The sequence below is a fragment of the Barbus barbus genome (genome assembly GCF_936440315.1).
Source record: "Barbus barbus genome assembly, chromosome: 28".
In the NCBI taxonomy this organism is placed as follows: Eukaryota; Metazoa; Chordata; class Actinopteri; order Cypriniformes; family Cyprinidae; genus Barbus; species Barbus barbus.
The window spans coordinates 2,468,540-2,487,199 of NC_136756.1; the positions used below are offsets into that span (position 1 = coordinate 2,468,540).

General features: G+C 38.4%; 1 protein-coding gene across 2 annotated transcripts in view; it reads left to right on the top strand.

The window, feature by feature from the left end:
* The window catches only part of cfap74 (cilia and flagella associated protein 74), a 110,917-nt gene that overhangs the window by 30,010 nt on the left and 62,247 nt on the right, over positions 1 to 18,660 (top strand). For both annotated transcript variants that reach the window (XM_079382021.1, XM_079382020.1), the window contains exons 15-22: positions 4,583 to 4,649; positions 5,124 to 5,213; positions 5,301 to 5,459; positions 5,858 to 5,972; positions 6,518 to 6,636; positions 11,084 to 11,206; positions 11,301 to 11,422; positions 14,127 to 14,255. In XM_079382021.1, coding sequence (XP_079238147.1) covers positions 4,583 to 4,649; positions 5,124 to 5,213; positions 5,301 to 5,459; positions 5,858 to 5,972; positions 6,518 to 6,636; positions 11,084 to 11,206; positions 11,301 to 11,422; positions 14,127 to 14,255 — 924 coding nt within the window. The remainder of the gene's footprint in view (positions 1 to 4,582; positions 4,650 to 5,123; positions 5,214 to 5,300; positions 5,460 to 5,857; positions 5,973 to 6,517; positions 6,637 to 11,083; positions 11,207 to 11,300; positions 11,423 to 14,126; positions 14,256 to 18,660) is intronic.

Below are 18,660 nucleotides of genomic sequence, written 5' to 3' on the forward strand. Positions count from 1 at the left end.
GGGCACTGCACTTATTCGCAATCACAAAAGTGCATTATTTGCATTTGCTTTAAAGCCTTGCCGGTTAAATATTTCATTCACATGTTGTTCTGACGTGCTCTTTTCTCAGCGCTTACACATGATTGCGCGCGCAATAAAAAGCCTGTCAACAGCGCCTTAATTATAACTGACAATCTTTTGCGCTAACACTGTCAAAACACACAAGGTTTACATATAGACTCAGTTGGTTATGTCTAAAATAAAAGTAAATAGTTGAGAGAAAAACAGATGTGTGCCTGTATATTAGATGTGTGCAGGTCTTAAAGGTGCCATAGAATGCATTGATACAGTATTTTAAATTGTTCTCTGATATCTACACAGAAGGTATGTGGCTTAGGTAAGGGCACAAAATCTCCAGAAACGATTTTACATGTCCATTTACAACCCTAGGATTTCTCCCTAGAATGAAACGGTCTGTTATTGGCTTATTTGGCAGGGTCATGAATAATAATGAGCTCTGCTCTGATTGGCTGTTTCACAGTACGGCTCATCAGCAAGAAGGAAGCACAGGGAGGAAAATATATATTTAAATGCTTTCTCTCGCAGTTATATCGTCGGGTAATTATACTGTATATAAAACGCAGGCATCAGGGAGCCGTTATTAATATGCGAGGCATTGAAACTGCTTTTGAACGATCCATCGATCACGTTATAGTTCACTTTCAAGAGACGCGATCACACAAACTATGTTTACATTATGGAGCAACAGTACTTACCACACATTTCACAAGATCAGATGCTTGTCAGTGGTGCTCAGGATCTGTAAGTCATTCGCCATCATCCTCATCTCTCCTTACTGAGAGTGAAATCTTATGTACTGTAACAGGCTACCGCTAGCAAGGAGCTAACCATGTCCCTTTAGTGGCTCGCGTTATTTGCTTTCTGTGCCTTTCTGAATACAGACACCAACCCATCCCTGCACTTCACACCCCCTGCACGGCCTGGAACATAACATTTATTTTGTTATTTTCGCTGTTGTCCGCGCTTGTTTATTTACAATACCTGCAGAGCTTCTGATGGTTCGGCCGGCTTAGAACAAGGGCGGGTTTATGCAAATGTTGGGGGCGTAGTGATCCCGACTGTTGCGTCACAGTCGGTGTTATGTTCTGATTCGCCTGTTTTTCAGTGGTCTTTTTTAATCACGAGATTTACATATGAAGGAGGAAACTATGGTGTTTGAGGCTCACTGTATGTCATTTGCATGTACAGAACTGTTATTATTTAAATATGCCAGGGTAAAGTCGTGGCCTAATGGTTAGAGAGTCGGACTCGTAATCGAAAGGTTGCGGGTTCGAGTCCCCGGCCGGCAGGGATTGTAGGTGGGGGGAGTGAATGTCCAGCGCTCTCTCCACCCTCAATACCACGACTGAGGTGCCCTTGAGCAAGGCACCGAACCCCCAACTGCTCCCCGGGCGCCGCAGCATGGCTGCCCACTGCTCCGGGTGTGTGTTCACGGTGTGTGTGTGTGTGTGTGTGTGTGTGCGCATTTGTTCACTACTCACTGCTGTGTGTGTGCACTTGGATGGGTTAAACGCAGAGCACCAATTTCGAGTATGGGTCACCATACTTGACAATACGTCACGACTTTCACTTTCACTTTCACTAAAGACAGTTTTTCATTCTATGGCACCTTTAAAGGGACAGAACTTAACATGCTGCTGACTATCATTAAAGGGAGAGTTGACCCTAAAATTTTATTTGTCATTATTTACTCACTCACGTTGTCCCAAACCTGTATTCATTTCTTTCTTGTGCTGAACAAAAAAAGAGGATATTCTAAAGAATGTGGGTAAATATACAGTTGCTGGTCTCCACTGACTATGATAGTAGGAAAAAAATGACTAAGTCACTGGGAACCAGCAACTGTTTGGTTACCCACATTCTTCAAAATAGCATTTATGTTCAGCAGAAGAAAGAAACACATTCAGGTTTAAAACAACTTGATAGTGAGTAAATGATGGTTTAAAAATAAAACACTATGACAGAACTGACAGACATGACAAAATTAAATTTTTGCTATTCCTTTAATTTGAATAAAACAACAAAACACAAAGAGAATCACCATATACTGTATTTTTGTAATTGGATTGGATTGGATTCAATTTATTGTCATTGCACATGTAGGTACAAGGCAACGAAATGCAATAGAGAAGAAGAAATACAGCATAACATGAGGAAAGAGAGGAGAAAAAAAAGTGTCCTCACACTACGTTCTTGGACGAGAATGCAGTGTGAGAACAGACAAAAAACCTCAGCATAAAGCACAGTCAACACAGGAACATAACTTGCATAGTAATCCTAGTTCAGACGAAACAGCCATCCGGCCAGCCGCCATTACAGCGCAAACCCACGGACCTGTGAAGCGACGAAGGCGTGGGATGGGGTTAGGGAGGTGTATGAGTGTGTGTATGTGTAAGTTCGTGTGAGTTCGTATGCCTTGAAATCCGTTTCGCCAGCACTCCAAACCAGTCGACTCAGTTCGCAGGTTGTGATGCGACATAGCAATTGCCATGGAAACGACCTTGGACAGAGCACAAGCGCCCGACAATAACAAGGTGTTTTTGGGAGGAGGGAATGGAAGAAAGAGCGTCTCCCTGCAGTATTCACCGGAGAGTTGATACCAGAGCGGCCTTGCCAAGCCGTTCTGTTGTGGGAAGCCGGAAACAGATAAGATTGTTTTGTTTTAGTGCGAACAGCTGTCTTCCAGTTTCACAGCTATTCTCATTGTCCATTCTGATCTCCATGTCCGTCAATTTTTCATGACGGGCAGCCGTGAGAGGTTTTGGATAGCCAGTCCCGTTCCTTAATTTCCTGATAATTTAGGGCAACGCCTAATCCAAATAGCAGAAACCCAGTTATCATTGTTCCGAATAAGAAGATGTCTTCAATGTCCTCCACGGAGAGAGCCGCCAGACACACGACCCGCCATCTCTCCCATGCGTCCATCGTGTAGCCAGCAGCAAACGTCCCAGCGGGACATTTCGGTTCTCCAGATCCCGCTTTCCTACTCGAGAAGATGGTGTCAATTGCATTTAGAGACCAGTTGATCAGATCCATAATTTCGGTTTTGTAAATAGTGCAGCGAGAGTCTCTTAAGAAGGACAGGACAATACAAGAGAGCAAGCAGGGAAGTTCAGGAGGGAGGGAGGGAAGAAAAATGCGACCGCCTTCGAACAGAGCCAAACGAGAATGTCTCGCACATTCTCTTGCAGGCCTCTGTACACAAAGGCAAATACATGATTATAATAGCAGAATAACTTGATACATAAATTGCTTTATTTACATTGATTATACTTGATTAATTCATATTTTGATTAATAAAAATCTACACAAGGCACACAACCAAGCTTCGCCTCTGAGTTAGGGCTCATTCAACCAGGGGGTTCTACCAAGAGGTGTCCACTGGCAGCAAGTGTGTGATGTAGCAGGCTAGTCCTCCCCACACGTTCACAGAATATGATAGTTTGGATGTCTATGCTACACCGGGCTCGCATGTTCTTGATTTTACATCCCAAGGTCATGTCTGAGACCTCTTCAGTGTTTGTGTGCACGCACTTCAGAACACGTCCAGACGCTTTTCAGTGAGGTGGCGTTAGTATTCTTGTTCCCATCAGTGTTAATGAAATGCAGCACTAAATTAAGCCAAATTCTTGGCGTGTTTGCCACACATGCTTCACAACCAGTCGAACTGTCGAAAAAATGTTCTCTTCAGCGTTAATAAAATGCAGCATCTCGTTCCCTTTTTAACAGGGAACAGGATTACTGTCAAGTAACCCGAGATGTTATGACTGCTGGGAGGCAAGGCCACCAGCAATCTCCTCTGAGCCACAACATGCGAATGCTGGTCGCTTCCCACAATGTAGATGATTTCAGATTTTACTCTCATCTGGTTCCCACAATATAGACAAAACCACACAGACTCATCATGTGTTGTCTTAGGTTATGGAAACCAGGAAACATGCTACTTAGCTTTTGTCTCTTAATAGGAATTAGTTTGTGCTAATTAAAATCTATTGTCGTCACAATGTATATTTTTGTTTATTTTAATATTATCAACATGTTAGCATAGCTAGATATATGCTAGCATCAAAGTTTAATGTAAATGCAGGGTGATTCTCTCATGCTGTCAATTTGTAGTTGTTTCAAAAAATGATGGTAACACTTTATTTTGATGGTCCCTTAAGCATTCTGTTGACAATAAGTAACTTTGCACCGTCAACAAACTGTCATTAGAGTATTAGTAGATTGTCTGATTAATATCTACTAAATCTTTATTGTGATGATTTCCCAACAGATCTTCTACTGACTAGAAGTAACTTTGCAAGTACATGTCAACTTTATTTTAACCCTAACCCTTCCAGTCTACTAATACACTACAAACACTCTAATGAGAGTTAGTAGATATGTAGGTGCAACGTTACGTATATTCAAGAGAAAGAGGCTATCAAAATAAAGTGAAACCAGAATTACAAATGTCACTATAAATCTGTTTGCTTTTATTTTCTAATTTAATAAATCTGTGACCTTTTTTTTTTTCTTTCAGTTTTGAGCCACCAGGGCCCATGTCTGCAGGAATGGCTTGTGAACTGGAGGTTATATTTAGACCTTTGGTAACGTTCCCCCCAATTTACATTTGCATCACAGAAAATATATTTCTTTGCTTTACTCTGTAGCCATTACACGTCCCTGTAGTGTATTGTAAGAGCTTGAAGAAGGTCCGCACACTCTCAAACATCAAAGAGAATCACAAGCGAGATGATAACATTTAGAGCAATTTACTGAATAAAAGGCAAAGTTTCGGTCACATGTTGACCTTTTTCAATGCCAAGCTGACAATAGACCTAGGAGCCATGAGAAAAATTTGAGATATTGCCAGAGAAAATTAGATACAATTCTGTTGTAACATTGTTTTTTATTATTATATCACTGCATATGAGCAAGAAAATTTGTAGATGAAACCTATAATTTCAGTTGAACCTTTACATTTTTTTTTCTTTCTCTCTCTCTCTCTCTCTCTCACTGTTGTAAATATAATGAAACTGATTGTAGAATGCTCAGTAAGAAATATTCAATATTTGTTTTAGCTTGATGTGCATTTGGGTGGAATGATTCATTTTCAGTCAGCTACTGGCCCTTTTTCTGTTGCCATTAAGTGCTCCAAGAAAAAATGTGAGGTAAGGAGATTACATTATCCATCACAGATTTCACACAAGGAGCTTTTGATAAGCTGTTAATATATTTTTTTCTGAATGTTTTCCCAGATGGTTGTTGATCAATGTCTTGTGGATTTTGGTACTCATGTGGTTGGACAGAAAGTTTCACGAGTAATCACCTTGACCAACAGAGGAGCCCTAGGCACTTGTTACATGCTGACCCCCATCACCTACAGCCCCCTTCAGCAATCATTCACAAGCACACTGGTGAACAACACTGATACATCTAAACACTGAATATTTCCTCTGGTAGTGCCTTTTTTTAAAGGCCACTGTGGTCATAAATGAACTGAGAGAGGGAGACAGTCCTTATATTGTTTGTTAATTTCTGACCATTACAAGTACAACCAAACCTGTGCAAACATACTGGCAACCCTATGATCAGGTCACATTTTACAAACACATCTTTAGACAGTTCTTGACAGCTTTCATGAAATTCACCAATTAGCTACAGTGTACAGTAATGGGTGTTATTTAGTTACATTGATGACAATCCTAATTATGAAGGCAAGCAGTTGTACATAATATCACTGATTAACAATTGTGCAAAGAGCAGGTCTTTGGGCTGTTAAGATTTCATTTTTATAGTCAATCTCTCTGCCCAGGTTTCTGGTAAAACTGCCGGGGCTGAGATGCCCAGTGTGAATGTAGAGAACTCAGCAGAAATTCCATCAGGCACAGAGAACACAGGACACGCTGTTCACATTGACCTAAAACCAGGTAACAGAATGCTTTTCTCCTGTGGCGTAATGTTTTTTGCAGTAATAGAGTTGTAATTGTGGTCATTTTAGTTGAAAACATGTAAAAAATAATAACAGTGCCAACATAAAGTCCATGTTGACGTGACTGTATAATTTGTAATAAGCCTGGGTTCTTACCAGGCTCTTTGAGCAATGACTTAACCCCTTGTGCATCCGGCATTCAAAACATAGTCAGCATAATTAGACTCCTTTGTCACAGAGAAGACAATTCCAGAATGCATTGCAAAAAATAAATATAGCAGACAAATCAAAGACAAACGGTGAATATAAAAACATATTTTTTAATTAAATTTAAAAAGTACTGAGAGAAATAGTTTAGTCTAATGAAAAATAATCAATCAAAACAAAATTGTGCTGGCATCTGCCTTATGTCTAAACAATTAAACAGAATTGTATCTTAATTTTACATAATTTTATATTAATATATGTTTTATGCATACCTACATAGATGTATTCATTTTGTAATTCTTTTTAATTGTAAATTCTCCTTGCCTGTAATGATAGGTGTGTCTCCTGTCAGCAGTCGTAGTCCTGATGAGCTTTTGATGGCCGATCCAGGATTAGTGGAGACTACAGTAGAGCAGCAGAGCAGCTTTGAGCCAACTGAGTTTAGCACTGGAGAGGTATGAATGCATTGACCATTTACACACATTTAAGAAAACAAATCAAGAAAGCAAAAAATCATGTAAAATGAGTATGGTTCTCAAAATGGGTTTTCCCACTTGAAATAATTAATCCTGGTACATTGAATCTTGCTTCAGTTTTGGGTTATCTTGCTTCAGTTTTCACATTGCCCATAATTTACCCAGGGTTTAACAATTAATCCTGGGTATTCACTAGCTGACATTTCAGATTGTACATTTACAATTTACAACGGCTTCCAAGTCTTCATTACTTATCTTGCTGGATCTGTCCGCTGCTTTTGATACGGTCAACCATCAGATCGTCCTGTCAACCCTATTGAGAAAGGTCATCTCAGGAACCGCACGCCAGTGGTTTGAGTCTTACCTCTCAGATAGGTCCTTCAAGGTATCTTGGAGAGGTGAGGTATCCAAGTCGCAACATCTAGCTACTGGGGTGTACAGTGGCCGAGAGAGCTCAATGCGTTGCAACTTCAGAAAACACATGAACATAGAAAAAGCACCAGCAAATCAAAAAAACATCATCAGTTTGACAGCAGGTGGTGCAAATGCTCACAAACAAATAAATAAACACACTGCAAACGCTCACAACACAACCAAATAAATTTTATTTGCAGTGTTTCTTTGTTTGGTTTTGTTGTGAGCATTTGCAGCATGTGTGTTGTCAAATGAATGAAAGTTTTCTTAATTTGCAGGCGTTTTTTCTATTTGCAGTGCGTTTCTTTTTTTGGTTGTGTTGTGAGCATTTGCAGCATGTGCGTTGTAAAATTGAGGAAGTTGTTTTCTTTATTTGCAGGAGTTTTATCTATTTGCAGCGCGTTGAGCTCTCTCGGCCACCGTAGGGGTGCCTCAGGGCTCAGTTCTTGGACCACTTCTCTTCTCTGTCGACATGGCGTCACTAGGTTCTGTCATTCAGAAACATGGCTTTTCATATCACTGCTATGCTGATGACACTCAGCTCTACATCTCATTCCATCCTGATGATCCGATGATAGCTGATCGCATCTCAGCATGTCTAACAGACATTTCTTGCTGGATAAAGGACAATCACCTTCAACTCAACCTAGCTAAGACAGAACTGCTTGTAGTTTCAGCAAACCCATCACTTCATCACAATTTCACCTTCCAGTTAGGCTCATCAACCATAACACCTTCAAAAACAGCCAGAAACCTTGGAGTTGTGATTGTTGATAAGCTGAATTTCTCAGGCCACATTGCTAAAACTGCCTTTAAATTTGCTTCATACAATATTAGGAAGATCAGGCCCTTTCTTTCAGAACATGCAACACAACTCCTTGTTCAAGCGCTTGTTCTGTCCAGACTTGACTATTGCAATGCTCTCTTTGCAGGTCTTCCAGCCAATTTCATCAAACCTCTACAAATGATCCAAAATGCCGCTGCAAGATTAATCTTTAATAAGCCGAATAGAATGCACGTCACACCTCTGTTCATCAATTTGCACTGGCTACCAATAGCTGCTCGCATTAAATTCAAGGCATTAATGTTTGTTAACATTAGTTAATGCATTAACTAACAATGAACAATATATTTTTACAGAATTTATTAATCTTTGTTAATGTTAGTTAATAAACATGTTTATGTTAGTTCACAGTACAGTAACTAATGTTAACAGATACAACTTTAAAGGGCACCTATTATGCAAAATAATTTGGACATAAATGTGTGTTGGCTGTGTGTGAACACAACCACCCTACAATAAAAATCCACCCACTCCTTATTATTAATCCCCATTAAACAAAATCAGTCTCACTAAGCATGCTGTTTTGATTCTCTAAGCAAAGTGACATCACATTGCTTAGGCCCCGCCCACAGCGGCTGACTGACAGTCCTAAATTGCCATAATTTCCGCCCTCAGCGAGTTGTGTTTGGTTGTATGCTGTCCTCCATTTTCTCTGCGCTCGAGCAGCTGTAACATCAAGGAACTCTCGTAAGCAATCCAGGTGTTCTGAGTTTGGATGTAAGACTTAGAGCCCTGCATTTCAGCACATCATAGTTCAGACGCGGGCCGGCATCGGGCCTGTTTTAGGCTTCTCCTTATTTTTATATTTTAGACATCCATCAATTATGGGGATGAAAAAAAATTGCCACGCTGGTAGAAACAACACGAGACCATGCTACCGCAACTGTCAAGATCGTCTCGGACGGTGTTTAGTGTCCAGCAGCAGCGAGCGCAAGTGCCTTCTGCGCAGCTGGAAGAGGTTCCACATTCAAACGCAATAGTCTAAAGCTTGAGCACCGCAGAGCACCGGCAAAAGTAATTACCATGAATGTGTCGGGGGGAAATAGTAAGGAGATATTTGAATATTATTTTAATAAACTAATGTTTTCTGAGTCAGTATCGCAAGGATGAAGTTGCCGATCCTGACTCACCATCTCCTCATTGGACACACCTTTAGAGAGAAATGCATCTTTATGGATTACATAATGAAAGAGTTTTTGTATTCGATTTGTTTTATTTAGTTACAGTAGTAATTTAAAGCTTTCTATAGATAAATTTATCATGTCTAAATGGCATATATTTGCTGAGTTTCGGTTCATTTTTGTGAAGCGCTCCTGTTCAAGACCGAGACAGCAGAAAGCGCATCATGTTTGTTTTCTTTATTTTATCAAAGCACAACGTTTTGTTGATATTGTGAGTGCACATAAATAAAAGTAGACCCTTTACAGATCCAAACAATGTATTACTCTTACATTTATGAGCAAAAATGACGGCATATTTTAATTCCACTCTCCACACAAACGATTGGATATGCACCTAATATTGCACATTTATCTAGATTTAATGTTTAAACTAACATTGCTATATGCTTGAACTGTTTTATATCTATAGATTTTATTTTAGGCAAGTCGTGATGATTTAAGAAGGCAAAATTGATCAAACATAGGCTGTGATCAACCCATTGTCTGCTGCTGGCCGCTTCGACGTTACTTTATAAAAACTAAAACATACATTTAAGAAACAAAAATGCTCCAAATGTTTTTCTAAATTAACTTAATAAAATAAAAAAAATTAACTAAATAGAATTACTTTGCCATTACATACAACACTGAACTATTTTATTAGCTGAAACAGTAGTATAAGCTGTTTTGGGAGAAGGGGAAAAAAGACGGGCTCGAGTCGGACTCGGGCCAAGAATTCTGATAAGCTGTCCGACAAGGGCTGGGTTAGGGCCTGAGTGTCTCGGGTCAGGGCCAGGCTAGAGCCTGTATTTGAGGCCCATGCAGGGCTCTAGTAAGACTGAACATAAGAGTCTTAATTTTCCCCCAACATCTGAGCCACTGAGGACGCAGTCGATTACTTCTTTTTTTCAAGGTATTGCACCTCAAAATCTACCTAAATATGTTTGTCTGCGCAAATCATTTCACTCCAGACTGCTTTGTGAATATCATGTCGTTATAGTGCTTAGCTAAAATTTTAACCGTATTTATGTGCATGCATACATAATCAAACTATTTTAATTGATCGTTCGGGGGTGCTAGCAAAGACATCCTCCCTGTGCTGTAGAGTCCGAGCCGCGCCGATGACAGGTCAGCACAATGCAAGCTCTGTAACATTGCGCTGTTTCGTCCCACTTTCCGTGTGTTTGGCTTCCCATATGTACGGCTGAACACCTGTTCTCTCGCTGTCAGTCATGTTGCTTCTACTGAAGCAATTTATTGCTGTAGGTATGCAAAGCAGAGATATATACAGTACGCTGTCTTCTGAAGACAGGACGGGAATATTCACCTCATTTGCATTTAAAGTGATACACACCAAAACAGCTCTTTTATAGACATGCTTCAAAAATGACATTTTCCAGATGTTATAATAAATGATTTGTGGAGTATTTATAACTTCACAGACACATTCTGGTGACACCCAAGACCAATATTATATCTTGTAAAAAGGGACATAATAGGTGCCCTTTAAATTTGAATTATGTATTAGTAAGTTTTGAACTTAATATTACCTAAGATTAATAAATGTTATATAAATATTGTTCTTGTTAACTAATAATTGATGTTAACAAATGAAACCTTATTGTAAAGTGCTACCAACATCTTAAAGAGTCCTGATTCAGGTCCCTGGATCACAGTGGTGAAGCAGTGTAGATAACGCCGCGCTCTAGGCTAAGCAGCAAAGATGTTGGTAAATAAAGATAAAAATTCAAATGTATTTCACTGAAGAAAAATTCTTGCTTTGTCAGTGGGCAAATGATTGCCCATGGTGTGAGTAGCTCCATAGGAATCCATTGATACAATTCTAAATCCTCCCTGGGGTGAACATTTGTGCTGAACATTAGTGTTTGGGAATGGGCAATGCTGTGCAATGAAACACCACTATCAATAGCTGCAATTTATTCATAGTGAATCTCACTTTGGTGTGAGAGTTAAATGGAAATGTAACAGATTGATTGTCTCTCTGCAGGCTTATGCTGGTGATGTCGGCCCATTTATGAGTGCCAAACTACCCATCATCTTCACACCAACAATTCCAGGGGAGGCAAAACTGGATTTCCAAATCACGTTTTCTCAACCTAGCTGTGAACCGGTATAGTTTCCACTTAAAACTGTTTTATATTTGTTTTAGCAGCTCAGCAGATTAACTTGACTTGTCTCTTTGTTTTGTTTTCTTGAATGCATAGATTGTGGTTTCAGTTTGTGGGGTGGCAGAGAGCGCACCTGTTTGGGTGACCAAGCCAAATATTGACCTAAAAATCTGCATGTATGATCGACTTTACCAGGACAGCATCGAAGTTCAAAGCAGGTGAACTGCACCATTTATATTTTTACCAACACAACATCCACTGATCTCTATATATCACCTGATTGCTGATGGAATTCTAAACTGCCAGAAGGAGTTGAAGTCAGCGAGCAGCCAGTTACTGTAGGTGCCACACTGCTGACTGACAGTTAAAACCATGACTTAAAGGGGTCATCGGATGCAAAATTCACTTTTACATGATGTTTGAAATGTGTCTTGGCAGTGTGTGTACACAACCACCCTGTAATGATAAAAATCCACCCAGTGTTTTTTTGTTTTTTTTAATCCTCATAAATCATAACCACTTTCTCAGATCAAGCCGTTCACAGATTCTTGGCAGAGTGATGTAGTTCTGCACAGGCCCCTCCCATGATTGTTGATTGAGACTGGCGTTTTAGCATAGACCCGTCCTGAGTGAACTGTAAACAGCCTATTTTTTCGACGCCAGAGCAGGAGTAGACAAGAATGCCTCCTAAGCGACTGAGGTGTTCTGTTAATGGATGTAATAATGAACATAGCAGTCGTCATTTACTCCTGACATCTGAGCTGCTGAAGACGCAGTAGATTACTTTTGTTTTTGAAAGGAATGCCCCCCCCAATCTACCTAAATGCGTCTATGTTCACACAAATCATTCGTGATCCAGCTTCACCTACAGAAGTGACTATAAGGTTGGTTTTTTTAATGAATCTTTGCAAATCGCCTTTCCTAATAATGTGCTAGTTAGCAAGTTCCGCTACGAATGGCAAATATTTCTGTATGCATGTAATAATGCAGGAACAAATTACGCATAAATCTGGGATTATTACCAGAAATATATTTGAATACAGTATACAACAATTATTATAGTAATACAAGCCTCTAATTCTATGTTACACTATAGAGGCACATATCTAGGTTTAGAATTAATACTTTGAAATTTGCTGTACATTTGTTGGATTAATTTAGCTCAAACAGTACAGCCTGGCACAAGTCAGGAAGTAGCTAGGAAATTGGTATGGTTCCCAGGGAATGCACTTTTCATTAAATCTGATGCTTTTAATAATCAGGAAAATCCTGATTCTAAATAAAGAACAAATTACATATGTAGGAAGTTTGTATTGTTAGGCTGGAAAAAAATATTGGAAATGCGACTTTGGCTTTTCATCCAGTCTTTCATGTCAGTAATAACCTGGAAACTGAAAACCAGGTCTCGAGGAAATATAAAAGCTGAATACCACTGGTATAGCAATGAATGCATCTTGTTACCTTCTGTAACTTCGGTTCCCTATTACTAAGGCTGTATACAGAGGTCATTGTCTAACCATGCATTGGAAGTCACAGGTGTATTTAATTTTGGTTTTGTAATTTGCATGTCAGTGGGTTGTTTACATGGACAACAATATTCAGATTTTAACACGACTAAGACTGATTAAGAATCTACCATTTTTGATTACTTTAATCCGGCTAAAGTCATATTCCAAGTAAACACAAATCGAATTAAGACCTTTGGAGTATTCCTATTTTAGTCTAATTATCAAAGTGCAGTATAGACATATAAACACCTTAATCACACTATTACCGTCATGTAGGACTTTTCGCCGCATTTTGCAACAGGATACACACACGGCAGTGGTCAAACCGAAGAGCATGGCTTCAACGACGCTGTCATCTGTTTCCACGTACAGCATGACAAATAATTAACTGCACTTGAAAATTAAAAACGAAACACACAAAACTGTATATGGCATCATAACATAGACAAACTATATACGTGAAATTCTGGAGGGGACGTCGGATGGCATCATGTGGGGACGTAATAACGTGTGTCATTAATCGATCTATGTACTATAACATGTAAAACAGGAACATGAAAGGAATATTCTGAAAGCAATGATTAGATTACTGATGTCCATGTAAACGTAGTCAGTGATAGCAGGCATATGTCCTATTGTTGCACACTATTTCTAACCTATGACAACATCTGTTCTATTACTCATTGGTAAGAGTGCTCTGTCAAGCTGTTTAATAAACATTGGCTGAAAATGACAATCGGGTTGACGTCAATATTTGACGTTGACTTAACGTTGGATTTTGTTTACACAACCTAAAAACAACAAAATCTCAACGTCATCTGACGTCTGTATTGGAGATCAATTTAACATTGACATTAGATGTTGAACTTACATTGAATTTTGGTCACCTGATGTCGCAACCGAAATTTAACCAAATATCAACGTCTTATGACGTTGTGTGCCTCCTGAGAACATCCATTATATCTGCTGTTCTTGAAGCTTGTTGTTGCAGACAGTGCCCAACATTGGGTAAAATGTGTTACCTATTCTAGATCCATAGTGGGAATACTGCATATTTAACAGTCCTACCGATGTGGCTTTGAATGAGTGCTGTACACAGATCTCCGCTGCTTCTCATATTTGTTTATTTCTCTGATCATATAGTCTAATTTTTGATTTGTGAAGCATGTGCTAGATGCTGTAGGAAGCAAATGTTTGGCAGAGATTACTAAAACCTTATATTAGCTAAAACACCATGGATATCACATTTATACAATCCAGAGTGATTGAGTGTTTGTGTTTAAATTGAAAATGAGCCATCTTTCAGATATGAATATAATGGTTCCCTCTGTTTATGTCTCCAATTTCAGTCTGTTTTTCTGATTGATCGAGAATGTGAATATCTGGTGTTTGTTTCTTCTTTCTTTCTTTTAAGGGCCAGCACAGCTCTCAGATTGACATTCAAGGTGTGTAAAGAGATGAGGAACCATATGTCCATTTTACCTAGAACAGGATTTATCCAGGCCGGATCCAGCTTCAGTGCTCAGCTGAAATTTCTGCCCAGGTAGTCCTTAATTATTTAATAATAACCACTGTGTTGCACAGGTTCATTATAATGTACAGGTCTGTGCTGGGGCGGAATGCATTGAATGCTTTAATCATTTTAACACTGAATTTTTTTTTCTTCCATAATTAATTGCACCAATTTAACATGGAAATTGACAGTAACGCCTGTTATTCACAACATAATACCTCCAACACGGTTTCATTTAAAAAGGTCTGCTGATTACCACTAAATGCTTCCTACATCATGAAATGATGTTTGTTGCAAACACTGCTTGGATGGATTAAGGATGGATTTAGGGATTTGCTCAGAGAAAGTTACAAAAACAAAATATAACAAAAAATATGATGGTTGTGAAAACTAAACTGTTCCCTTCCTTTAAAAATGTAAATTATATCATAGGAACATCTCACAACATAACACCCTGAACCATCAATAAAAGCTCCTGAGAGAAGCATGTGGGCATTTAGTTGGAGCTGAATTTGAATGAGGCTGCTGAGATATTTTTAAACCTGAGCTGTAACGCGGTGTGCTGCAGTGCTGTAGGCTCCTGAGTGCGAGGCTGAGAAGCGTGTGTGTGGCGCCCTTTTCCTCGCCCACATTTTTCATCAGAGAAAACAGCATATTGATATCTAAGCTGATCTGAGGTCAGATGAAGCAGCATTACGTGATAAAAGTTAACAGAATATTTCGTGGGCCTGACGCGCTGCAGTGGAGGAAGTGAAATTGCATTAATCTGCTTTCGAAAGCTTTAAAATGCAGATTAGAACAGCATTAAACGTCCGCACTCTTTCTCTCATCTCTCTCTCTCTCTCTCCTGTGATCCAAAACCCACAGATCTGTCTTGACTCCTTCTTATGTAATGCTGTTCACATGGTTCATTCTCACTGGAGCCTTTTGTGGGTTGCTATTGTAGCACAGCTCTCTGTAATACTTGATTGTGATTGATTGACAGCATCCTGTGGTCAAATAAATAAGGGATAACGTGCAATTAAAAACGATGACAGGGTATCTGCCTGAAGAGGTTTATTAAAGTAAAAAGCCCCAAGAAGCTGTGGTTTACTAAAGCCCCAGTGCTTTTATAAAATGTGGCTTATTGCTTTTATAAAATGATTAGTATGTGCTTAGCCCAACCATTAAATCAAAATGAACAGCAAAATATGACATTTTAAAACAATTTCTTCAACGCTATAAAACTGATAGCAGCTATACAGAACAGTGGCGCAGTAATACTGATGTAATGAGGTCACAGGTGTGTGTTTCTAGAGTCATTTACAACGGCTTTGAACATGGCTCAGCCAATCATAATCAAGGACCGGAACTATCTTTTTAATAATTTGTGATAATGTCTGGATTATATCTGTTATTTTAGTCAAGTCAAGTCACGTCACCTTTATTTATATAGCGCTTTTAACAATGTAAATTGTGTCAAAGCAACTGCACAATATCCAAAAAAATAAAAAAATAAAAAGGAAATAGTGTCAATAGTGTAAAATGAAAAAAAAAAATAATAAAATTCTTTATTCTATATTGTTTCGTGAGACTATACACTCAAAAAAATGATTTGGTCTAAATTTGCATTTTATGTAATTCAATTGCATAACAAGTTTCCATCCATTTAGATTACATAGTTTTAACATAAATCAATAAACTTAATGTGATTCATATCCATCAGTCATACGTGAATGAAACAAGAAAGGTTTATGTAATAATTCACAGCAAAATCCCCACACTGCTCAGTGTTCATGTGTTTCCACACTACAGAGTGTTCAAGTAGTATTGAAGCAGTGTTGGAGTTTAGGAGATAATTATTTGATGATTGATCATTAATGATGAACAGCTGCTGTTATCAAGCAGAATCACCGAAGGAAAGAGAAACACAAGAGACTAGAACTACAACTGAATTCAGCCACAGCCGAAGATGAAATCAACTGAGATAAAAGACATTAAATCCTTTAAAATCTGATTAAACAGCATCAGATTGACCAGATTGACTGTCAGACTTCTAGAGAAGCTCTTATTGAGAATTAACAGAGGTTTAGATGCTTTAATGTTTTGTTTGAAATCACCATCAAAGAGACCAGTGTTTCCTTTTGTTGGGCTCTTGACCCTTTGGTGTTAGTTTTACACTGGTTGCTTTAACCGTGTGTTCATCTAACACACTTAGCTTATCCAGCAAAGCCAATTGCAAAAAAAGTTGTGCAAATTTTTTACTAACCTCATTTCAAGTCCAATTTTTGATTATGTGGATGTTGTATCGCTTTAATTTTGTTAACGTTTCAGATCTTGCAGTATTGTAAATAGCAGGTAATTTGAATAATGTTGTAAGAACTGGTCTTACTTCTGATACGCACACACCTATTTTCAACACATTCCTGAAGCAAGGATCAAAGCTCGCATTCCAGCGCCCATCCCCACACGGAAATAACCTATATAAACATATATGTTTTAATATAGGTTTTGATATATGTTTTTAATATATGTGACATATATAAAATTAGCCGTTTTCCTATAATATATGTACATATGTACATATATGCACATATATGTACACATATACGTGCATACATGTACCTATATAGGGTATATATATATATGTGTGCATATATGCACCTATATGTTTACCTATATATTAGTAAAATTATTAAAATCCATAGCTGCTAGACAACATAAATAAAAGCCCAAAATGTCGAAATTTACATTTACATGTACATATAGGGCTTATATGTGGATATAAAGAAGCAATACAGGAGACCTATATGGCCTTTATATGCACATATATGCACCTCAATTTTGCCTATATGTGGCATATATACGCATATATGCAGCATATATGTTATCATATATGTGCATATAGGTTTCATATATGCGCATATATCCTCATATAGGTTCTTTCCATGTGGGATCGCTTCGAACCCCCTTTTCTCCTGGGACCATAAAACCAGGATATATGGAACAGTCATATCTGGATGCTTTTAAGAGGAGCAATTTTAAGCGCCTGGCTGGTTTTATCATAAATAAGTCAGACGTAAAAAACTCCCTTTTGTCAATTTTGAAAAAAACCAGAACTCATACTCCCGGATTTTACTTTACATTGGCGCCACGTACTCCCCTAAACCTAACTCCATTAAGCGCCGTAATTCAAGAAAAATAATCGCTTAAGGAGTGACCTTTAGGACCTCGTGCTTCTCCCAAAGGAGGGGGGAAACGCGCCTGTTTTTCTCCGGCTATCGAAACAGGCAAAGATAGCCACACCTTTGCTTAAGGATATTGTGTGTTTTTAAAAGGGACAAAATTATACTAGTTTCTGCTACTGAAACAAATTATACTCGAAAACAAAAACACTATAGACAATATAGGTACAACCTATATGAAGAATGTTTTTGTTTGTGACATTTATAAGCTTGTTGCGTTATTTTGAACTTATGGTAATCTTTTTCCAGAATGTATAACTTTAACTGATCACTAGATGTTCAGTTCACATGCTCGATGTGTTTATTTAGAATTTAGGATCATTTAATCGATGCATTAACTGTCGTGATGGATAGAATCGATATATGTGTTTTGGTTTGTAACAATCTCAATATTAGTGATGTCACATCAAATAAAATACAAACAGTTCAGTCATTTCACGATGCAAAAGAGACGTATATTATATAAACACCCAGATTAAACATATAACTAATCACACACATGAGCAAAGTCCACCTTGTCGTGACTTATCGTAGATCCCTTAGTCTTTGCACTAAAAGATGAGTTGCGTACTTCTTACCGCAACCTTCGTTAGTCCCAGACAAAAGTCCTTTGGGCTGCATTGCATCAAAAAGCCCAATGTCACGAAACACCCCAAAACATCACAAGTAAATCCTGCCAGCAAGGCATGCTGCAAACAAGGATATCCACCTGGTAAACTAGAGGTCCGTCAATTGGAAAAGTTCCCAGGAAAACAACACCCCACACATTGGTTCCTACCCCCTTATATACATATACAATCATCATCCATAAAGAAAACATTAAACAGGAAGAAACAAAAACAGGAATTAATACAAGAGTCCAGCACAGCATTATAGGAAATGGAGTCAAGAACTTCAGAGTATTAGAAATCAAGATACAACTTGATAACCTTAATCCAATTTCCATTCTTGGATAACACGCTGACATAAATTAAATATAAATATGTAGAGGTGCTACAGGTTATGCAAAATTATGTGGAGTTTGGTTTCAGATAAAAGCTGATTTCATGAATAATAATATGGTGTGAATGAAAATGATCTTTTCTCTGCAAGGTATGATCATAATATGAATAGAAATCTGCTGTTAATAAGTTTTCATGTGATAAATAACTGAACGGACAATTTATGCATAGAAAGACACGCAGCTGTGCAGGGCGCAGAAACACTTGCGA